Source organism: Anomaloglossus baeobatrachus, chromosome 7 (assembly GCF_048569485.1).
Source record: "Anomaloglossus baeobatrachus isolate aAnoBae1 chromosome 7, aAnoBae1.hap1, whole genome shotgun sequence".
Taxonomy (NCBI): Eukaryota; Metazoa; Chordata; class Amphibia; order Anura; family Aromobatidae; genus Anomaloglossus; species Anomaloglossus baeobatrachus.
The window spans coordinates 46,084,149-46,108,303 of record NC_134359.1 but is presented as its reverse complement, the minus strand read 5'-3'; the positions used below and the strand labels follow the sequence as shown (position 1 = coordinate 46,108,303).

The 24,155-nt window shown below is 52.1% G+C and overlaps 1 protein-coding gene across 1 annotated transcript in view; it reads left to right on the top strand.

Annotated features, from left to right (window-relative positions):
- The window catches only part of IFIH1 (interferon induced with helicase C domain 1), a 152,391-nt gene that overhangs the window by 39,806 nt on the left and 88,430 nt on the right, over positions 1-24,155 (top strand). Inside the window, exon 4 of the mRNA XM_075317265.1 lies at positions 1,915-1,971. Coding sequence (XP_075173380.1) covers positions 1,915-1,971 — 57 coding nt within the window. The remainder of the gene's footprint in view (positions 1-1,914; positions 1,972-24,155) is intronic.

The window sequence follows — 24,155 nt, the reverse complement described above, 5'->3', positions numbered from 1 at the left end:
CAATCGCTAGCGATGTGTTACGTTACCACCAGAGTCCGCTCCAGCGATTTCTGCTCCGATCGCCAGGCGACGCCGTGTTCTTGCCATGGATGGTGCTGGTGATGGGAGAGGAGTCGATGCCAGCGGCACCGGTGGGCGCAGGCTCCGATCATCCACTGGGCTGGGTTATCTTGGGATCTGCAGTACCGCTGGCTGACTGTAGGTGGCGTGTGTCTTCCAGCTGAAGTTGCCAGCGTTCAGCTACAGCCAATGGGAAGACACCACACCCTTCTTAGTTCCCCTCCTGTCTGCTGACCTCTGCCAGAGATAGTTCTGATTTCCTGGCTGCTGATCCGCCCTATTCTGTTTTGTGATTCCTCTGTGCTGACTTCTGTATGTTTTCAGACTACCTTCTGTCTGCTGTTTTTGTACCTCGCTGCCCGATCCGGATTTGAACTCTGCTACGTTTTCTGATTACGTCCTTGCCTGCTGATTCTGTCCCTGTTCTACTATTCCTGGTTTGACCCTGCCTGACGACTACTCTCATCGGACTGCAGCCTTCCACAGGTAGTGATCACCTTGGGCCCTGTTTAATTCCAAATCCCTGTATAGGGGTTAAAGGGTTTCAGGGTTCTGGGGGTCCTGCTTGGTGAGTGGCTTCCCTCTAGCCTGTCATTTACAGCCTATCTGAGTCTGTTGATCCAGGCAGGCGTTACATGATGTCGCAGTGTGTAAAGTACCCTTTAGAGTTTTGGGGGCTGTAATACGGCACTGTATTATGCGGAACTTGTATCTGTTGTACAGTGTTTTTTCACATAATTTCATTGTATGGAAACAGGGTGTATCTGTAGAAAGCAGCTACAGGATCATTGGAGAATACAAGATCAGCAATCTGGTATCAAACTTTACCAAAGTATCCAAACCAAAGAAAATAGAAGAGTTTAAAGGGAACCTGTCACCAGATTTGGGGCCCATAAGCTGCGGCCACCACTAGTGAGCCCTTATATACAGCATTCTAACATACTATATATAAAAGCCCAGGCCGCTGTGTAGAACGTAAGAATCACTTTATAATATTCACTTAGTGGGGCGGTGCAGACTGGTTGGATGGGTGTCTCTATTCTCCGGGTGCGGCGCCTCCTCTTTCGGCCATCTTTGACCTCCTTCTGAAGCCTGGGTGCATGACGTGTCCTACGTCATCCACACTAGCCGGCATTGAGGTCCCGCGCAGGCGCACTACAATACTTTGATCTGCCCTGCTCAGGACCTCAATGCTGGCTTGTGTGGATGACGTAGGACGCGTCATGTACCCAGGCTTCAGAAGACGGAGGACAAAGATGGCCAAAAGAGGAGGCGCCGGTACCGTAGAACGGAGACACCCATCTGACCAGTCTGCACCGCACCGCCCCGTTGGTGATTATTATAAAGTGATTTTTACATTTTACACAGCGGCCTGGGCTCTTATATACAGCATGTTAGAATATTGTATATAAGGGCTCACTGGTGGTGACCGCAGCTTATAGTCACCAAATCTGGTGACAGGTTCCCTTTAAAAATCTAGAAAACATTGAGATCTTCTTTCTTCACCATATTATCCTTTTCTGATTGAATTCTGTTTCTAATTACACTAGAACCTTAACAAAACATTTTCCATATTTTCACAGTGTTTTCATGTTTTTCCCTGTTTTCATATTTCTTGACTGTAGACAATAAAAATGAAAAAACAAAAACAAGATTTTAGAAAAGGACAGGAGTTGGACACATTGTAAACCTCTCCCATTGCAACTGACACAAAGCAAAAACTAAACCGCACCCCTCCCTGAAGATTTCCTCAGGCCATGCTGATTTTCTTGTGTTTTATGCTTTTTTTTTTTTTTTTTTTTTTTTTTTAAAAAAAAAAAAAAATTGTAATCAATCAATTTTTCTTTATTGTAGATTTGGATGTCAGTTTAAACAAATCTGTGGAGAGCCCCGACCTCTACAGGGAACCAGGTAAAACGTAACAGTAATGCAATGAGTTTTCCGTTCTTCACCATTTCAAATCATGTTAAAATGTATGGTAAGAGCAGAAGAAAGCAGTGAAGGTAATAGTTATCAATGATGGTGACATATACAGGGTTGGTCATTTATATGGATACACCTAAATAAAATGGGAATGGTTGGTGATATCAACTTCCTGTTTGTGTCTCATTAGTATATGGGAGGGGTGAACTTTTAACCTCTTCACGACCATGGACGGATATAGCCATCATGGAGTGTGTCCCGTTAAGCCCCGCCCCCTGCCGTGGGCAGGCGGCGGCTATTGGCACACATATCAGCTGTTTTCAGCAGCTGATATGTGTGCCTGCATGTTACGAGTGGAATCGCATTCCACCCGTAACATTAACCCCTTACATCTCGCTGCCAAAGTCTGGCAGCGAGATGTATATACGCGCGGTGAAGATTTTCACTTGCCGCCGCCCCCACCAGAAGTCACGTGAGTGATAACGTGACTTTCGGTGGTTGCCACCGTAGCACAGGGTCATGTGATGACGCCTGCAGCTATGACGTTTCACTTTCGTTTTCACCCGGCCCGGAGCAGAGTGAAACAGGAAGTGACTGTATCTGCTGTTTACAGCTGTATAGCTGTGATCAGCGAATAGATAAGTGCGATCGGATTGCTGATCGCTATAGCCCCCTAGGGGGACTAGTAAAATAAAAAAAAAAAGTAAAAATTTTTTTTAAAAAAAACCCCCCTAAAAGTTCAAATCAACCCCCTTCCCCCCATTGAAAATTAAAGTGTTAAAAAATAAATAAATATAAACATATTTGGTATCGCCGCGTTCAAAAATGCCCAATCTATCAAAATATAAAATCAATTAATCTGATTGGTAAACGGCGTAGTGGCAAAAAAATTCCAAACGCCAAAATTACGTATTTTGGTCGCCGCAAGTTTTACGCAAAATGCAATAACAGGCGTTCAAAACGTAGCATCTGCGCAAAAATGGTACCATTAGAAACGTCAGCTCGAGACGCAAAAAATAAGCCATCACTGAGCCATAGATCCCAAAAAATAAGAACTCTACGGGTTTCGGAAAATGGCGCAGAAAGTACGCCACTATCATTGGACAAGCTTGTGAATTTTTTTTAACCCCTTTGATACAAGTAAACCTATACATGTTTGGTGTCTACAAACTCGCACCGACCTCAGGCATCACATATATACATCAGTTTTACCATATAGTGAACACCGTGAATAAAACATCCCAAAAACTATTGTGCCATCACACTTTTTTGCAGTTTTTCCACACTTGGAATTTTTTTTGCTGTTTTCCAGTACGCCATATGGTAAAACCTATGGTTTCATTTAAAAGTACAACTTGTCCTGCAAAAAACAAGTCCTCATATGGCAAGATTGACGGAAAAATAAAAAAGTTACGGCTCTCGGAAGAAGGGGAGCAAAAAACAAAAACGCAAAAGCGGAAAGTGCCCCGGGCTGAAGGGGTTAAAGATGGGTGGTGACCATGGCGGCCATTTTGAAGTCAGACATTTTGGATCTAACTTTATTTTTTCCAATGGGAAGAGCTACATGTAACACATCAAACTTATTGAGAATTTCACAAGAAAAACAATGGTGTTCTTGGTTTTAATGAAACTTTATTTGTTCATTAGTTATTTACCATTTTATGACCACTTATAAAATGTATTCAAAGTTCTGCCCATTGCGTTGGATTGTCAATGCAACCCTCTTCTCCCACTCTTCACACACTGATAGCAACACCGCTGAAGAAATGCTAGCACAGGCTTCCAGTATCCGTTGTTTCAGATGCTGCACATCTTGTATATTCACAGCATAGACAGTTGCCTTCAGGTGACCCCAAAAATAAAAGTCTAAGGGGGTCAGATCGGGAGACCTTGGTGGCCATTCAACTGGCCCACGATGACCAATCCACTTTTCAGGAAGCTTTTCATGTAGGAACGCTCCGACCTGACACCCATAATGTGGTGGTGCACCATCTCAGTGGAAAAACTCAGGGCATGTGCCATCTTCAGTGCATAAAGAACTGATACTGGAAGCCTGTGCTCGCATTTCTTCAGCGGTGTTGCCATCAGTGTGTGAAGAGTGGGAGAAGTGGGTTGCATTGACAATCCAACACAATGGGCAGAACTTTGAATACATTTTATAAGTGGTCATAAAATTGTAAATAACTAATGAATCTCAGGGGCGTGTCTTTAGGCCGTTCTGCATAATTGCACTGTAAGCCATGGCCTATTGGAACAGACCATAAAAAGCAGCTGTAAATTAAAAGGCTCATTCATATCTCTGGAATTCTATGGTGGATTTAAAAAAAAAAAATAATAAACTCAAAAGAGCAGTAGGAATACAATTAAAGCAAAAAGGTGACAGGTTCTCTTTAAATCATAGTTCGGCAAACAATGTTGTGCAGATTTGTACATTTCCACTAAACAACTAAACACATATATAAATACATGTGTGGTCAATATAAAGGACTGGCTCATGACTTATTCCTTCCAAAGACAATACTAAGGACCAGGGGGCATTCACTGCGAGTGGAAGAAAAGCGATTCCGACAGCTAAATAGGAAAGGGTTCTTTACAGTTAGAGCGGTCAGACTGTGGAATGCCGACCACAAGAGGTAGTAATGGCAGATACTATAACAGCTTTTAAAAAAGGGTTGGATGATTGCCTCAGTACACAACATTGTTGGTTGCAAATGACTTAGGGACAAAATGTAGAACTGGTAGAGGAAGGGTGAACTAGATGGACCTAGGTCTTTTTTCAACCTATGTAACTATAGATGACACAAGGGGAATAAACAGGGGGAAAAGCATGAACTGCTTATTATTGCATGACTCAGAGAGAAGTTTAGCAGAGTTTTCAGCAACGATACCACAGAGGAGTACAAGCCACCTGCTTGCAACGTAGGCTTGATGGAACTGAAAAATATCACCAGCACCAGTCCAAGGAACGAAGGGGTATTGAAGCACCAAGAAAATACTGATGATCAGCAGCTGGATGGAAGGTGAGCTCCTATTGGGTCCAAAGGGAAGAGAGATGAATCCAGCAGGAAATCTACCTATACCAATGAATACTGACAGCAGGAACAATGGAAAGTCAGGGAGCATACTGCGCAACCAAACGCTGTGACCTTCTATGGCCCGAAGCCACACAAGTGACATTGGCTTACAGGCTGGCACCGTTCCTCTGCTCTCATCTCTATATCTCCTGCCGGTCTCATGATAAACAATGCCATATGACTACTGCAGCCAATCAGACAAAATATGGAGGCTGCCATCTTTTAACATGCCACTGATTGGCTGCAGTAATCACATGACATTGTGTATATCCCGAGACCACCAGGGGACCCAGGGCTCAGAGTGGATGATCAGTGCTGGGCTGGAAAGTTAATTACCGTATTTCTTTGTCGCTCCATTGGGAGACCCAGACAATTGGGTGTATAGCTTCTGCCTCCAGAGGCCACACAAAGTATTACGCTTTAAAAAGTGTAACCCCTCCCCTCTGCCTATACACCCTCCCGTGGATCACGGGCTCCTCAGTTTTATGCTTTGTGTGGAAGGAGGCACACATCCACTCATGCATTCTCATATTAGTTATATCGGTTGGAAGAAAAGAGGGCCCCCACGGGGCCCCCGGCATGTTCCCTTCTCACCCCACTACGTCGGCGGTGTTGTTAAGGTTGAGGTACCCATTGCGGGTACAAAGGCCGGAGCCTCATGCCGTCTCCTTCACCATCCCTTAGCGGCTCTGGGAGAAGTGGGATCCTGAGCGGTCATCCATTTACTGGGACCGTGCTCCATCCGCAGCCCCTGTGGGAATCTGCCGGACCGGAGTCTATTCAACTTCAGGGACCGGGCCCTGCAACTCTAAGGTACTCTGTGTCCCCATTGGGGACTGTGCAGGGAGCGCACCTTCTTCCCGGACGCTGCGGCAGCTGCTGAATTGAGAAGGCCGGCGGACTTCTGCGCCGACCGTGCCTGCTTGTCGGGCGCGGTCTCAAATTTAGTCCCCGGCTTCATCGCGGCCTAGTCGCAAAAATCCCGCCCCCGGGCCTGCCTGTCAGGGGTAAGGGCGGGACTGCCGACCTGACGTCGGATGTGAGGGCTGGAGCATCCTGCATGTTTTCCTCCCCCCTCACTGATCACTGTGGGGACCCCAGATTCCCGCACTTTCCTGGCACCGCCCACGGCTCCACTCCTCCCCTGAGAGCTCCGGCAGCCATTTTTTGGCATTCTGCCGGTGGAGGATTCTCAGTGAAGAGCTCTGCAGCTCCGGGGGACCTAAGGCAGGGAATCTGGAGGACACACACTCCACTTTTTAGCGGTCGGTAAGCCACACCGGTCACCCGGTGCTGGTCCCCCTAGGGTGCCGGAATAGATACGTATTTATATATATATTTCTGTTCGGTCGGGCTGTATACCCTTTTTTGCCCATATACCCTCAGTGATCATTCTCCTAGGAGACAACAGCATGTCGTCCACAAGGAGCAAAGCTGTTAAGGCACAGGGTTTTTTTTGCGGCCTGTACCTCTTGTGGGGCTATGTTACCTGCGGGTTCCACCTACCCTCACTGTGAGCAATGCTCGACCCCTGTTTCGCTTGCTCAGCCGGAGCCTCGGTCACTAGTGGGCCCCTCGGCTCATGTAGACCTCCCTGCTCCCCCTGTCCAGGCGGCAGGGACAGAGTTCGCCTCTTTTGCTGAGAAACTCTCTGAGTCACTTTCTCTATGGACAAATGGTCTGCCAAGCTGCTAGAAGCTTTGCAGTCCAGACCGGTCCTTACACAGGCCCCGGCCCCTGTTGGATCGTCGCCTCCAGGCCCCTCTCGGTCCGCGCCGCAGCGCGCTCCCAGGTTGGGCCCTAGGTCTCACGTGGAGGACTCCTGCCCGGACCACAGTCCTAGACAGGCTAAGCGGGCTCACTGGGAATCTTCCCCGACTTCTTCACGCTGCTCGGGTTCCCAGCTTGAGGACTCGCTGGAGGACGAGGCGGACGTCGCAGCTCAGGGCTCTGACCCTGACGTCGCCCTCAACCTTGATACACCTGAAGGGGACGCCTTAGTGAATGATCTTATCTCGTCCATCAACCAGGTGTTGGATCTCTCTCCCCCGCCTCCTCCTGTAGAGGAGTCGGCGTCTCAGCAGGAGAAACACCAGTTTCGGTTCCCCAAACGTACACGTAGTGCGTTTTTCGATCACTCTAACTTCAGAGATGCTGTCCAGAAGCCCAGAGCGGTTCCGGCAAGCGCTTTACTAAGCGCCTCACTGACACGCGTTATCCCTTCCCCTCTGAAGTCGTTAAGGGTTGGGCTCAATGTCCCAAGGTGGATCCTCCAGTCTCTAGATTGGCGGCTAGATCTGTGGTATCGGTTGCAGATGGCTCATCGCTAAAGGATGCCACTGACAGGCAGATAGAGCTCCTAGTGAAGTCCATCTATGAAGCCACGGGCGCGTCTTTTGCCCCGGCCTTTGCAGCCTTGTGGGCACTCCAAGCTATCTCAGCTTGTCTGGCTGAGATTAATGCTGTCACACGTAATTCTGCTCCGCAAGTTGCGTCTTTGACTTCTCAAGCGTCAGCTTTTTCTTCCTACGCCATGAACGCAGTCCTAGACTCTGCTAGCCGTACAGCTGTGGCATCCGCTAACTCTGTGGCAGTCCGCAGGGCCATGTGGCTGCGCGAATGGAAGGCTGACTCGGCCTCCAAGAGGTTCTTAACTGGTTTGACTTTTTCTGGCGAACGTTTGTTTGGCGAACGATTGGATGAGATTATTAAGGAATCCAAGGGAAAGGACTCCTCCTTACCCCAGTCCAAACCTAAGAGACCGCAGCAACGGAAAATACAATCGAGGTTTCGGTCCATGCGTCCCTCCGCCAAGCCCCAATCCTCTTCGTCCAGCAGGCCGGAGAAAGGCCAGAGGAACTCCTATGCGTGGCGGTCCAAGTCTCGCCCCCAAAAGGCCGCAGGAGGCACTGCCTCCAAGGCGGCCTCCTCATGACTCTCGGCATCCCCGAGCCGCATCCTCGGTCGGTGGCAGGCTCTCCCGCTTTGGCGACGCCTGGTGGTTACATGTTCAAGACCGATGGGTGAGAGACATTCTGTCTCACGGTTACAGAATAGAGTTCAGCTCTCGTCCTCCGGCTCGTTTCTTCAGAACCTCTCCGACCCCCGCTCAGGCCGACGCACTTTTTCAGGCAGTGGACGCTCTGAAGACAGAAGGAGTTGTGATCCCCGTTCCCCTTCAGGAACGTGGTTGCGGCTTTTACTCCGATTTGTTCGTGGTGGCAAAAAAGGACGGATCATTCCGTCCCGTTCTGGACCTCAAACTACTCAACAGACATGTGAGAACCAGACGGTTTCGGATGGAATCTCTCCGCTCGGTCATCGCCTCGATGTCACAAGGAGACTTCCTAGCATCGATCGACATCAAGGATGCTTATCTCCACGTGCCGATCGCACCCGAACATCAACGCTTCTTGCGTTTCGCCATCGGGGACGAACACCTTCAGTTCGTGGCATTGCCTTTCGGCCTGGCAACAGCCCCACGGGTTTTCACCAAAGTCATGGCATCCGTTGTGGCGGTCCTACACTCTCAGGGCCACTCTGTGATTCCCTACTTAGACGATCTCCTAGTCAGGGCACCTTCTCGGGTGGCGTGTCAACACAGCCTTACCGTCGCTCTGGCGACTCTCCAGCAGTTCGGGTGGATCATCAACTTCCCGAAATCCAAGTTGACACCGACCCAATTACTGACTTACCTCGCGGTGGAGTTTCATACACAGTCAGCGGTAGTCAAGCTACCGCGGGACAAACAGCTTTCTCTGCAGGCAGGGGTGCAATCACTTCTTCGGGGTCAGTCACACCCCTTAAGGCGCCTCATGCACTTCCTGGGGAAGATGGTGGCAGCGATGGAGGCAGTGCTGTTCGCACAATTCCATCTGCGGCCACTCCAATGGGACATTCTCCGCAAATGGGACAGGAGGTCGGCTTCCCTCGACAGGAACGTCTCTCTTTCCCTTGCAACCAAGACGTCTCTTCAGTGGTGGCTCCTTCCCAATTCTCTATCGCAGGGAAAATCCTTCCTACCCCCAACCTGGGCTGTGGTCACCACGGACGTGAGCCTGTCAGGGTGGGGGGCGGTTTTTCTCCACCACAGGGCTCAGGGAACCTGGACTCCGATAGAGTCTTCCCTTCAGATCAATGTTCTGGAGATAAGGGCAGTGTATCTAGCCCTATTGGCTTTCCATCGGTGGCTGGAGGGCAGGCAGATCCGTATCCAGTCGGACAACGCCACTGCCGTCGCATACATCAACCACCAAGGCGGCACTCGCAGTCGTCAAGCCTTCCAGGAAGTCCGGCGGATTCTGCAGTGAGTGGAAGCCACAGCCTCCACCATCTCCGCAGTTCACATCCCGGGCGTAGAAAACTGGGAAGCAGATTTTCTCAGTCGTCAGGGCATGGATGCGGGGGAATGGTCTCTACACCCAGAAGTGTTTCGAGAGATCTGTCGCCGCTGGGGAACGCCGGATGTCGATCTCATGGCGTCACGGCACAACAACAAAGTCCCGGCATTCATGGCTCAGTCTCAGGATCACAGAGCTCTGGCGGCGGACGCGTTAGTTCAGGATTGGTTGCAGTTTCGACTGCCTTATGTGTTTCCTCCTCTGGCGATGCTGCCCAGAGTGTTACGCAAGATCAGGTCCAACTGCCGTCGCGCCATTCTCGTCGCTCCAGACTGGCCGAGGCGGTCGTGGTACCCGGATCTGTGGCATCTCACGGTGGGTCAACCGTGGGCGCTTCCAGACCGCCCAGACTTGCTGTCACAAGGCCCGTTTTTCCATCTGAATTCTGTGGCCCTCAATCTGACTGTGTGGCCATTGAGTCCTGGCTCCTAGCGTCTTCAGGGTTATCTCAGGATGTCATTGCCACCATGAGACAGGCCAGGAAACCAACGTCCGCCAAGATCTATTACAGGTCTTGGCAAATCTTCTTATCCTGGTGCTCTGATAACGGTTTTCCTCCATGGCCGTTTGCCTTACCCACTTTTCTTTCATTCCTTAAATCCGGAATGGACAAGGGTTTGTCACTCGGCTCTCTCAAGGGCCAAGTATCGGCGCTCTCCGTATTTTTTCAAAAGCGCCTAGCCAGGCTTCCGCAGGTCCGCACGTTCCTGCAGGGAGTTTGCCACATAGTCCCACCTTACAAGCGTCCGCTGGAACCCTGGGATCTTAACAGGGTGCTAACGGCTCTTCAGAAACCACCTTTCGAGCCGCTGCGGGATGTCTCTTTATCACGTCTTTCGCAGAAGGTGGCCTTTCTAGTGGCAGTTACATCACTCCGGAGAGTGTCTGAGCTTGCAGCGCTGTCATGCAAAGCCCCCTTCCTGGTGTTTCACCAGGATAAGGTGGTTCTGCGTCCTGTCCCGGAATTTCTCCCTAAGGTGGTATCTCCTTTTCATCTCAATCAGGATATCTCCTTGCGTTCATTTTGCCCTAATCCAATTCACCAATGTGAAAAGGATTTTCACTCCTTGGATCTGGTGAGAGCACTCCGACTCTACGTGTCTCGCACGGCGCCCCTGCGTCGTTCAGATGCGCTCTTTGTGCTTGTCGCTGGCCAGCGTAAGGGTTCGCAGGCTTCCAAGTCAACCTTGGCTCGGTGGATCAAGGAACCGATTCTCGAAGCCTACCGTTCTTCTGGGCTTCCACTTCCTTCAGGGTTGAAAGCCCATTCTACCAGAGCCGTGGGTGCGTCCTGGGCATTGCGGCACCGGGCTACGGCTCAGCAGGTGTGTCAGGCAGCTACGTGGTCTAGTCTGCACACTTTCACGAAGCACTATCAAGTGCATACCTATGCTTCGGCAGACGCCAGTCTAGGTAGGCGAGTCCTTCAGGCGGCGGTTGCCCACCTGTAAGAGGGGGCCGTTTCGTTTCGGCTCTTTTTATTGAGGTATTCTTTTACCCACCCAGGGACTGCTCTTGGACGTCCCAATTGTCTGGGTCTCCCAATGGAGCGACAAAGAAGAAGGGAATTTTGTTTACTTACCGTAAATTCCTTTTCTTCTAGCTCCTATTGGGAGACCCAGCACCCGCCCCTGTGCACTTCGGGCTGGTTGTTCTTTTGTGTACACATGTTGTTCATGTTGAATTGTTCTTTTGGTTCATGGTTTTCAGTTCTCCGAACATCCTTCGGATTGAATTTACCCTAGACCAATTTATAAGTTTCCTCCTTCCTGCTTTTGCACCAAAACTGAGGAGCCCGTGATCCACGGGAGGGTGTATAGGCAGAGGGGAGGGGTTACACTTTTTAAAGCGTAATACTTTGTGTGGCCTCCGGAGGCAGAAGCTATACACCCAATTGTCTGGGTCTCCCAATAGGAGCTAGAAGAAAAGGAATTTACGGTAAGTAAACAAAATTCCCTTCTTTTCGGACTATAAGACTCACTTTTTTCCCCCCAAATATTGGGGGAAAGTGGGGGGTGCGTCTTATAGTCTGAATGTAGGGCTGCGGGGAATGAGGGTGCTGCGGTGGAGCGGGACATCGGCGGCACAAGATGGCTGTAGCAGCGCCTGCCGTGACCACGTGGACCTGCTCATTTAATATGCACGCCCATCATCCCGCCCATCATCTCTCAGCGCTGAAGCTGGCGCTGACAGGTGGGCGGGGAATGCTCGCATATTAAACAGCCTGGCCGCATAATCACCCCTGGCAACTACAGCCTGGAGTGATCATGTGCGGCTGTATTTACTGCTCCCCGCGCATCATCATGAGCACGGGGTGCAGTGACTCAGTACACTCACCGGCCAAGATCCCTGCAGCACCGCGATCTATCTCAGCCGCCACCGGCACAGACAGGAGGACATTGCGGTGCTGCAGGGAGCGTGGCCGGCTCCACACTCCAGCGCTGCTGACACAGACAGAGGAGGAGCGATGCTGCAGGGAGTGAGGTAAGGTGAGTATGAACGTTTAATTCTTTTTCTGCCACAGGATGCGGGCCGTATACCAGGATGAGGATTTATAGCAGGATGAGGGCATATAGCAGGATGGGGGTATATTATGAGCAGGATGGGGGTATATGAGAAGGATGGGGGCATATAGCAGGATGGGGGTATATTATGAGCAGGATGGGGGCATATAGCAGGATGGGGGTATATGAGCAGGATGCCGGGTATATGAGCAGGATGGGGGTATATGAGCAGGATGGGGGGGCATATAGCAGGATGGGGGTATATTTGAGCAGGATGGGGGGGTATATAGCAGGATGGGGGTATATTTGAGCAGGATGGGGGTATATTTGAGCAGGATGGGGGTATATTTGAGCAGGATGGGGGGTATATTTGAGCAGGATGGGGGTATATGAGCAGGATGGGGGGCATATAGCAGGATGGGGGTATATGAGCAGGATGGGGGCATATAGCAGGATGGGGGTATATGAGCAGGATGGGGGGGCATATAGCAGGATGGGGGTATATTTGAGCAGGATGGGGGGGTATATAGCAGGATGGGGGTATATTTGAGCAGGATGGGGGTATATTTGAGCAGGATGGGGGTTATTTTTGAGCAGGATAGGGGTATATGAGCAGGATGGGGGGCATATAGCAGGATGGGGGTATATGAGCAGGATGGGGGCATATAGCAGGATGGGGGTATATGAGCAGGATGGGGGGTATATGAGCAGGATGGGAGTATATGAGCAGGATGGGGGTATATGAGCAGGATGGGGGTATATGAGCAGGATGGGGGGTATATGAGCAGGATGGGGGGTATATGAGCAGGATGGGGGTATATGCCAGGATGGGTTATATAGCAGAATGGGTCCATATGCCAGGATGACGGTATATAGAAGGATGGGGGCTACACCAGGATGAGGGACATATACTGTATATACAAGGCAGGAGGATCATTACCAGGCTGGGGTACATTAGCAGAGAATTTGGGGACATTACCCCCATAACAGTGTCAGCAGCAGATCCTCGCCCCATGACAGTGTGTCATGACCACATTTTTTGCTTAAAATTTTATTTCTTTGTCGCTCCATTGGGAGACCCAGACAATTGGGGTGTATAGCTTCTGCCTCCGGAGGCCACACAAAGTATTACACTTTAAAAAGTGTAACCCCTCCCCTCTGCCTATACACCCTCCCGTGGATCACGGGCTCCTCAGTTTTATGCTTTGTGTGGAAGGAGGCACACATCCACTCATGCATTCTCATATTAGTTATGTCGGTTGGAAGAAAAGAGGGGCCCCCGGCATGTTCCCTTCTCACCCCACTACGTCGGCGGTGTTGTTAAGGTTGAGGTACCCATTGCGGGTACAAAGGCCGGAGCCTCATGCCGTCTCCTTCACCATCCCTTAGCGGCTCTGGGAGAAGTGGGATCCTGAGTGGTCATCCATTTACTGGGACCGTGCTCCCTCCGCAGCCCCTGTGGGAATCTGCCGGACCGGAGTCTATTCAACCTCAGGGACCGGGCCCTGCAACTCAAAGGTACTCTGTGTCCCCATTGGGGACTGTGCAGGGAGCGCACCTTCTTCCCGGACGCTGCGGCAGCTGCTGAATTGAGAAGGCCGGCGGACTTCCGCGCCGACCGTACCTGCTTGTCGGGCGCAGTCTCAAATTTAGTCCCCGGCTTCATCGCGGCCTAGTCGCAAAAATCCCGCCCACGGGCCTGCCTGTCAGGGGTAAGGGCGGGTCTGCCGACCTGACGTCGGATGTGAGGGCCGGAGCATCCTGTATGTTTCCTCCCCCCTCACTGATCACTGTGGGGACTCCAGATTCCCGCACTTTCCTGGCGCCGCCCACGGCTCCACTCCTCCCCTGAGAGCTCCGGCAGCCATTTTTTGGCATTCTGCCGGTGGAGGATTCTCAGTGAAGAGCTCTGCAGCTCCGGGGGACCTAAGGCAGGGAATCTGGAGGACACACACTCCACTTTTTAGCGGTCGGTAAGCCACACCGGTCACCCGGTGCTGGTCCCCCTAGGGTGCCGGAATAGATACGTATTTATATATATATTTCTGTTCGGTCGGGCTGTATACCCTTTTTTGCCCATATACCCTCAGTGATCATTCTCCTAGGAGACAACAGCATGTCGTCCACAAGGAGCAAAGCTGTTAAGGCACAGGGTTTTTTTGCGGCCTGTACCTCTTGTGGGGCTATGTTACCTGCGGGTTCCACCTACCCTCACTGTGAGCAATGCTCGACCCCTGTTTCGCTTGCTCAGCCGGAGCCTCGGTCACTAGTGGGCCCCTCGGCTCATGTAGACCCCCCTGCTCCCCCTGTCCAGGCGGCAGGGACAGAGTTCGCCTCTTTTGCTGAGAAACTCTCTGAGTCACTTTCACAATCCATGGCTCAGTCTATGGACAAATGGTCTGCCAAGCTGCTAGAAGCTTTGCAGTCCAGACCGGTCCTTACACAGGCCCCGGCCCCTGTTGGATTGTCGCCTCCAGGCCCCTCTCGGTCCGCGCCGCAGCGCGCTCCCAGGTTGGGCCCTAGGTCTCACGTGGAGGACTCCTGCCCGGACCACAGTCCTAGACAGGCTGCTCGGGTTCCCAGCTTGAGGACTCTCTGGAGGACGAGGCGGACGTCGCAGCTCAGGGCTCTGACCCTGACGTCGCCCTTAACCTTGATACACCTGAAGGGGACGCCTTAGTGAATGATCTTATCTCGTCCATCAACCAGGTGTTGGATCTCTCTCCCCCGCCTCCTCCTGTAGAGGAGTCGGTGTCTCAGCTGGAGAAACACCAGTTTCGGTTCCCCAAACGTACAAGTGCGTTTTTCGATCACTCTAACTTCAGAGATGCTGTCCAGAAGCCCAGAGCGGTTCCGGACAAGCGCTTTACTAAGCGCCTCACTGACACGCGTTACCGCTTCCCCTCTGAAGTCGTTAAGGGTTGGGCTCAATGTCCCAAGGTGGATCCTCCAGTCTCTAGATTGGCGGCTAGATCTGTTGTATCGGTTGCAGATGGCTCATCGCTAAAGGATGCCACTGACAGGCAGATAGAGCTCCTGGTGAAGTCCATCTATGAGGCCACAGGCGCGTCTTTTGCCCCAGCCTTTGCAGCCGTGTGGGCACTCCAAGCTATCTCAGCTTGTCTGGCTGAGATTAATGCTGTCACACGTAATTCTGCTCCGCAAGTTGCGTCTTTGACTTCTCAAGCGTCAGCTTTTTCTTCCTACGCCATGAACGCAGTCCTAGACTCTGCTAGCCGTACAGCTGTGGCATCCGCTAACTCTGTGGCAGTCCGCAGGGCCATGTGGCTGCGCGAATGGAAGGCAGACTCAGCCTCCAAGAGGTTCTTAACCGGTTTGCTGTTTTCTGGCGACCGCTTGTTTGGCGAACGATTGGATGAGATTATTAAGGAATCCAAGGGAAAGGACTCCTCCTTACCCCAGTCCAAACCTAAGAGACCTCAGCAACGGAAAATACAATCGAGGTTTCGGTCCTTTCGTCCCTCCGCCAAGCCCCAATCCTCTTCGTCCAGCAGGCCGGAGAAAGGCCAGAGGAACTCCTATGCGTGGCGGTCCAAGTCACGCCCCCAAAAGGCCGCAGGAGGCACTGCCTCCAAGGCAGCCTCCTCATGACTCTCGGCATCCCCGAGCCGCATCCTCGGTCGGTGGCAGGCTCTCCCGCTTTGGCGACGCCTGGAGGCCACATGTTCAAGACCGATGGGTGAGAGACATTCTGTCTCACGGTTACAGGATAGAGTTCAGCTCTCGTCCTCCGGCTCGTTTCTTCAGAACCTCTCCGCCCCCCGCTCAGGCCGACGCACTTTTTCAGGCAGTGGACGCTCTGAAGACAGAAGGAGTTGTGATCCCCGTTCCCCTTCAGGAACGTGGTCGCGGCTTTTACTCCAACTTGCTCGTGGTGCCAAAAAAGGACGGATCATTCCGTCCCGTTCTGGACCTCAAACTACTCAGACATGTGAGAACCAGACGGTTTCGGATGGAATCTCTCCGCTCGGTCATCGCCTCGATGTCACAAGGAGACTTCCTAGCATCGATCGACATCAAGGATGCTTATCTCCACGTGCCGATCGCACCCGAACATCAACGTTTCTTGCGTTTCGCCATCGGGGACGAACACTTTCAGTTCGTGGCATTGCCTTTCGGCCTGGCAACAGCCCCACGGGTTTTCACCAAAGTCATGGCATCCGTTGTGGCGGTCCTACACTCTCAGGGCCACTCGGTGATTCCCTACTTAGACGATCTCCTAGTCAGGGCACCTTCTCGGGTGGCGTGTCAACACAGCCTTACCGTCGCTCTGGCGACTCTCCAGCAGTTCGGGTGGATCATCAACTTCCCGAAATCCAAGTTGACACCGACCCAATCTCTGACTTACCTCGGGATGGAGTTTCATACGCAGTCAGCGGTAGTCAAGCTACCGCGGGACAAACAGCTTTCTCTGCAGACAGGGGTGCAATCACTTCTTCGGGGTCAGTCACTCCCCTTAAGGCGCCTCATGCACTTCCTGGGGAAGATGGTGGCAGCGATGGAGGCAGTGCCGTTCGCGCAATTCCATCTGCGGCCACTCCAATGGGACATTCTCCGCAAATGGGACAGGAGGTCGGCTTCCCTCGACAGGAACGTCTCTCTTTCCATTGCAACCAAGACGTCTCTTCAGTGGTGGCTCCTTCCCAATTCTCTATCGCAGGGAAAATCCTTCCTACCCCCAACCTGGGCTGTGGTCACCACGGACGCGAGCCTGTCAGGGTGGGGAGCGGTTTTTCTCCACCACAGGGCTCAGGGAACCTGGACTCCGATAGAGTCTTCCCTTCAGATCAATGTTCTGGAGATAAGGGCAGTGTATCTAGCCCTATTGGCTTTCCATCGGTGGCTGGAGGGCAGGCAGATCCGTATCCAGTCAGACAACGCCACTGCCGTCGCATACATCAACCACCAAGGCGGCACTCGCAGTCGTCAAGCCTTCCAGGAAGTCCGGCGGATTCTGCAGTGGGTGGAAGCCACAGCCTCCACCATCTCCGCAGTTCACATCCCGGGCGTAGAAAACTGGGAAGCAGATTTTCTCAGTCGTCAGGGCATGGATGCGGGGGAATGGTCTCTACACCCAGAAGTGTTTCGAGAGATCTGTCGCCGCTGGGGAACGCCGGACGTCGATCTCATGGCGTCACGGCACAACAACAAAGTCCCGGCATTCATGGCTCGGTCTCAGGATCACAGAGCTCTGGCGGCGGACGCGTTAGTTCAGGATTGGTCGCAGTTTCGACTGCCTTATGTGTTTCCTCCTCTGGCGATGCTGCCCAGAGTGTTACGCAAGATCAGGTCCGACTGCCGTCGCGCCATTCTCGTCGCTCCAGACTGGCCGAGGCGGTCGTGGTACCCGGATCTGTGGCATCTCACAGTGGGTCAACCGTGGGCGCTTCCAGACCGCCCAGACTTGCTGTCACAAGGCCCGTTTTTCCATCTGAATTCTGTGGCCCTCAACCTGACTGTGTGGCCATTGAGTCCTGGCTCCTAGCGTCTTCAGGGTTATCTCAGGATGTCATTGCCACCATGAGAGAGGCCAGGAAGCCAACGTCCGCCAAGATCTATTACAGGTCTTGGCAAATCTTCTTATCCTGGTGCTCTGATAACGGTTTTCCTCCATGGCCGTTTGCCTTACCCACTTTTCTTTCATTCCTTAAATCCGGAATGGACAAGGGTTTGTCACTCGGCTCTCTCAAGGGCCAAGTATCGGCGCTCTCCGTATTTTTTCAAAAGCGCCTAGCCAGGCTTCCGCAGGTCCGCACGTTCCTGCAGGGAGTTTGCCACATAGTCCCACCTTACAAGCGTCCGCTGGAACCCTGGGATCTTAACAGGGTGCTAACGGCTCTTCAGAAACCACCTTTTGAGCCGCTGCGGGATGTCTCTTTATCACGTCTTTCGCAGAAGGTGGCATTTCTAGTGGCAGTTACATCACTCCGGAGAGTGTCTGAGCTTGCAGCACTGTCATGCAAAGCCCCCTTCCTGGTGTTTCACCAGGATAAGGTGGTTCTGCGTCCGGTCCCGGATTTTCTCCCTAAGGTGGTATCTCCTTTTCATCTCAATCAGGATATCTCCTTGCCTTCATTTTGCCCTAATCCAATTCACCAATGTGAAAAGGATTTGCACTCCTTGGATCTGGTGAGAGCACTCCGGTTCTACGTGTCTCGCACGGCGCCCCTGCGTCGTTCAGATGCGCTCTTTGTCCTTGTCGCTGGCCAGCGTAAGGGTTCGCAGGCTTCCAAGTCAACCTTGGCTCGGTGGATCAAGGAACCGATTCTCGAAGCCTACCGTTCTTCTGGGCTTCCGCTTCCTTCAGGGCTGAAAGCCCATTCTACCAGAGCCGTGGGTGCGTCCTGGGCATTGCGGCACCGGGTACGGCTCAGCAGGTGTGTCAGGCAGCTACGTGGTCTAGTCTGCACACTTTCACGAAACACTATCAAGTGCATACCTATGCTTTGGCAGACGCCAGTCTAGGTAGGCGAGTCCTTCAGGCGGCGGTTGCCCACCTGTAAGAGGGGGCCGTTTCGGCTCTTTTTATTGAGGTATTCTTTTACCCACCCAGGGACTGCTCTTGGACGTCCCAATTGTCTGGGTCTCCCAATGGAGCGACAAAGAAGGGAATTTTGTTTACTTAACGTAAATTCCTTTTCTTCTAGCTCCTATTGGGAGAACCAGCACCCGCCCCTGTGCCCTTCGGGCTGGTTGTTCTTTTGTGTACACATGTTGTTCATGTTGAATTGTTCTTTTGGTTCATGGTTTTCAGTTCTCCGAACATCCTTCGGATTGAATTTACCCTAGACCAATTTATAAGTTTTCTCCTTCCTTCTTTTGCACCAAAACTGAGGAGCCCGTGATCCACGGGAGGGTGTATAGGCAGAGGGGAGGGGTTACACTTTTTAAAGTGTAATACTTTGTGTGTCCTCCGGAGGCAGAAGCTATACACCCAATTGTCTGGGTCTCCCAATAGGAGTTAGAAGAAAAGGAATTTACGGTAAGTAAACAAAATTCCCTTCTTTCCTATTTTCCTCCTCGAAAACCAGGGTGCGTCTTATTGGCAAAGAGTTGAAGGTAGAGAAGGAGATATACTGTATATATTTTTGTGCTTATGTTGCATCTGCTGGATATAATGTGGTTTCTCAAAAAAGTTACATTTACATGTAGTGTCAACAGTGAGGAAATAATCTGGCAACAGTGTATCTAGACTGTGGCAAGAAGTGCAAAACAACCTAAAAATGTCTATAGTAAGTAAGTTACGAAACTACAGGACGTATTTACTGCGCTGCCTCGTAGTTATTAGCTGGAACAGTTTCTGTTCCCTCCATATACCCCCCGTGTCCTTCCAGGACGTGTTTTTACAAGTGTAGCTGCTTATTCAGCATTTCACATTAATTTCCTTAGTTTTGCAAATGTAATGTATTTTCATTTTTCTTGTTGGTGTTGAAATGTTTCTAATCTTCAAAACAGACAAAAAACGAAAGATATAATGTAAGTTATCTGGAAAAAAAATCCCACGCTGATTGCAGCTAAAGGTTGTTTAATTATTAATTGTGATATGTCACTAGATGTCAGACTATAAACTGTATACGTAGCGTATAAATTGATCTTTTAGACCCAATGTGACGGGTGTACTTACTTTGAAAATTCATGTAAAGGGTGCTTTACACGCTACGACATCGCTAGCGATATATCTTTGGGGTCATGGTGTTTGTAACGCACATCCTGCGCCGTTAGCGACATCGCAGTGTGTGACAGCTAGGAGAGCGACGATCAACGATCGTGAAAAATGGCAAAAATCGTTGATCGTTGACACGTCACTCCTTTTCAAAATATCGGTGATGGTGCTGGTTGTTTGTCGTTCCTGCGGCATCACACAGCCACTCCGACATGGATTTTCAAAGTAAGTATACCAATCTCATCAGGAAGAGATCTATTTAATAATGTACGCAGGTTGTATTGAGAAATCTGGGGATGAATAATGGCTATTAAGTTGAGTTTTTTGCATGGCCATTAATATGAACATTGCATGGATCTGCATTTCTGTGCAATATCGGCTACACCTTGCAGGCAGTGCCCCAGCAGAGTGTGAACCTAATCTTAGCTAGTTAAATTGGTTTTCTAATCTTGTTAAATGGGTAAAAATTTAAAAGTGTTTGTAAAATCAAGCAACTTTGCAATTTGATTCTTATTAACAATCCTCTCTGCTTTCAAGAACAGAGGTTTGAACTGTCAATCTTCTAAAGCGCAATGCCCCCAGGAAAAAAGTAGCAGGGAGGGTGGGGAGAAAAAAGATCCAATAACCCCTTACTAATTAAACAGATCCCAATGGTAATTGGGTTCAGCACTTGCTGTGCATCTGTGATGCCCTGGACTAGCCAGGTAGTCACAGACACAACATCACACACACCCCCTCCCCTGGATAGTCAACAACAGTCAAACAAAATCCTTGTTGCCTCCTTCAGGGTCTGATGTCCACACCAAATGGGGTGGAGCAAGGCGGTTGGCCCCACCCACCGAGGAGTTCACAGGCCTGGAGGCGGGAAAAAGCAGTTAGTTAAGTTTGGAGTTCAAGTGCAGTGGAGTGGAGAAGTGGAGTAGAGAAACTGTTAGTGTCTGGGTTGGAGCCCAGGCACTGTCAGCAAGGTCGGCAGACGGTGGTGGCCGTCTGCAGGAGTTGGCGCAGGTCAGCGGAACCGTAGGACCGGGGATGGGCGGTGGCCCGCCGGTACCGAGCCGGGGAGCAGGTCTGAACCAAGCACAAAGGCAGGGCCATCAGACCCCGACCAGGCTGGGAGCCGCCGACAACGGTCAAATCAGATAGTGACCGGGACCTCAGGGGTTCCCTCACACCCAAGACCCGACAGAAGGCAACCATCCACACAGTGAGGATAAAAAGCCACCGCCATAGGCTAGAGATCCAAGGGCCAGCGCCTGCGGGCAAAACAGGCTCCTTCGGTACATACACGCCGGGGAGCGGACTACCAGTGGGAAACCATCGGAGTCAATACATTCTACAGCGGTGCAGGGAAAGACAGCCACCATCAACCTGTCCGGGGAGAGCAAAGACACTGCAGCCGGCTGCGGGACCCGTCCATCCAGCCGTTTGGTTTACCAGAGACTTTGTGAATCTGTGTCTGAGTGAGTACAACAGTGCCATCCGGCACCGCGCCGCGCTGCCTCTGCAACCCTGCACCCCAGCTACCCTGCCTCCCTGTTCCGCCACCGGGATCACCAACCCCTACCCACGGAGGGGGAACCAACATCCTAGCTGCTCCCAGACATCGCTCCCGGGATCCCCGTCACCAGCAGCGGTGGTGCCCATTATCACCACGAGCCGTGGGTGGCGTCACAAACTATCTCCCCAAACAAACCACCCCCTTTTCACTCGTGGGCGAGGAGCGCTGCTTGAGTCACCGGGTCCGGCCCACCGCTTGAGCCACCGAGCAGCAGCAGCCCCAGGCCCGAGCGTAGCGAGCGCGGCCCCTCCGCCCACGACACATCTACTTGGCAAAACTACACCAGCAAAAAACTGCAATGTTCAGTGTCGGATAATAGATGAAAATGAGAATCTTTCTCCAGAGCTTATTGCCACTGTGAGCCATGTAGATCAGGAGAGCAGACTGTCGGTCATTGCATGTCTCACACTGATGACAGTGTGCGTAAGGGCAGAGATCTGTCAGTCCAAGACAGCGGGTGGGGAGAAGCCACTGGAGACCCACCTCCAACTAATCTACAGTGCAGCTGGCTATTAAAGTATGTTTCTTTGTCGCTCCATTGGGAGACCCAGACAATTGGGTGTATAGCTTCTGCCTCTGGAGGCCACACAAAGTATTACACTTTTAAAAAAGTGTAACCCCTCCCCTCTGCCTATACACCCTCCCGTGGATCACGGGCTCCTCAGTTTTATGCTTTGTGTGGAAGGAGGCACACATCCACTGATGCATCTCATACATAGTTATGTCGGATGGAAGAAAAGAGGGCCCTCACGGGGCCCCCGGCATGTTCCCTTCTCACCCCACTATGTCGGCGGTGTTGTTAAGGTTGAGGTACCCATTGCAGGTACAGAGGCTGGAGCCACATGCCGTCTCCTTCACCATCCCTTATGCGGCTCTGGGAGAAGTGGGATCCTAAGCGGTCATCCACATGCTGGGACCGTGCTCAATCCGCAGCCCCTGGTGGAACCTGCCGGTCTGGAGCTTCTTCACCCCCAGGGACCGGGCCCTGCAACTTGAAGGTACTCTGTGTCCCCATGTGTGGACTGTACAGGGAGGGAGGTCGCTCCTTCTCCCCGGAAGCCGCGGTAGTTCCGTCCGCAGTTTTTTTCAGCGGACTTCCGCGCCGACCGTGCCTGCTTGTCGGGCACGGCCTTAAATTTAGTCCCCGGCTTCGCCGCGGCCTAGTCGAGCAAAATCCCGCCCCCGGACCTGCCTGTCAGGGGTTAGGGCGGGATTACCGACGTGACGTCGGCTCTGAGGGCTGGAGCATCTTTGCATGTCTCCCCCCACCCTCATTGACCACTTGGGGACTCCAGATTCCCGCTCTTTGCTGGCGCCGCCCTCGGCTCCACACCCCCCCCCTGAGAGCTCCGGCAGCCATTTTTAGCATTCTGCCGGTGGATGCTACTCAGCGGCAAAGCTCTGCAGCTCTGGGGGATCCACGACAGGGAATCTGGAGGACACACTCCGCTCGTTAGCGGTTGGTAAGCCACACCGGTCACCCGATGTTGGTCCCCCTAGGGTGCCGGGATATATATAGATATATATATCGGTTCGGAAAGGCTGTATACCCTTTTCCCATATACCCTCAGTGGTCACTCTCCTAAGAGACAACAGCATGTCGTCCACAAGGAGCAAAGCTACTAAGGCACAGACTTTTTTCGCGGCCTGTACCTCTTGTGGGGCTATGTTGCCTGCGGGATCCACCTACCCCCACTGTGATCAATGCTCGACTCCTGCCACGCTTGCTCAGCCGGAGCCTCGGGCACTTGTGGGCCCCTCGGCTCATGTAGATCCCCGGCTCCCCCTGAGCAGTCTGCAGGGACAGAGTCACCGTCGTTGGCCTCTTTCGCTGCGACACTCTCCCAGTCACTTTCTCAATCCATTGCACAGTCTATGGACAAATGGTCATCTAAGCTCCTTGAGGCTTTGCAGTCCAGACCGGGCCCTTCACAGGCCCCGGCCCCTGTTAGTTTGTCTCCTCCAGGCCCCTCTCGGTCCGCGCGCTCCCAGGATAGCCTCTAGGTCCCAGGCGGAGGACTCCTGCCCGGATCGCAGCCCCAGGCCGGCTAAGCGGCCTCGCTGGGACTCTTCCCCGGCCTCCTCACGCTGCTCTGGATCCCAGCTTGATGACTCTCAGGAAGACGAGGCGGACGTGGGAACTCAGGGCTCTGACCTTGACTTCACCCTTAACCTTGATGCCCCTGAGGGGGACGCCTTGGTAAATGATCTTATCTCGTCCATCAACCAGGTGCTGGATCTCTCACCCCCACCTCCTCCTGCAGAGGAGCCGGCTTCTCAGCAGGAGAAACACCAATTTCGATTCCCCAAACGTACGCGCAATACGTTTTTTGATCACTCTAACTTCAGGGACGCTGTCCAGAAGCCCAGAGCGGTCCCGGACAAGCGCTTTGCTAAACGGCATGCTGACACGTGTTATCCCTTTCCATCTGAAGTTGTTAAGGGCTGGTCTCACTCCCCCAAGGTGGACCCTCCAGTTTCTAGATTGGCTGCTAGGTCCGTTGTGTCTGTTGCCGATGGCGCATCCCTGAAGGATGCCACTGACAGACAGATAGAGCTCTTGGTTAAATCTATTTATGAGGCCACGGGCGCGTCTTTCGCCCCGGCCTTTGCGGCCGTGTGGGCTCTCCAAGCAATCTCGGCATGTCTGACTGAGATTAATGCCGTCAACGCGGAATTCTGCTCCGCAGGTTTCTTCCTTGACCTCTCAGGCATCAGCATTTTCGTCCTACGCCATGAACGCCGTCCTGGACTCCGCTAGCCGTACGGCTGTGGCATCCGCTAACTCCGTGGAAGTCCGCAGGGCCATGTGGCTGCGCGAATGGAAAGCAGACTCTGCTTCCAAAAGGTTCTTAACTGGTTTGCCTTTTTCTGGCGACCGTTTGTTTGGTGAACGGTTGGATGAGATTATTAAGGAATCCTCGGGAAAGGACTCCTCCTTACCCCAGT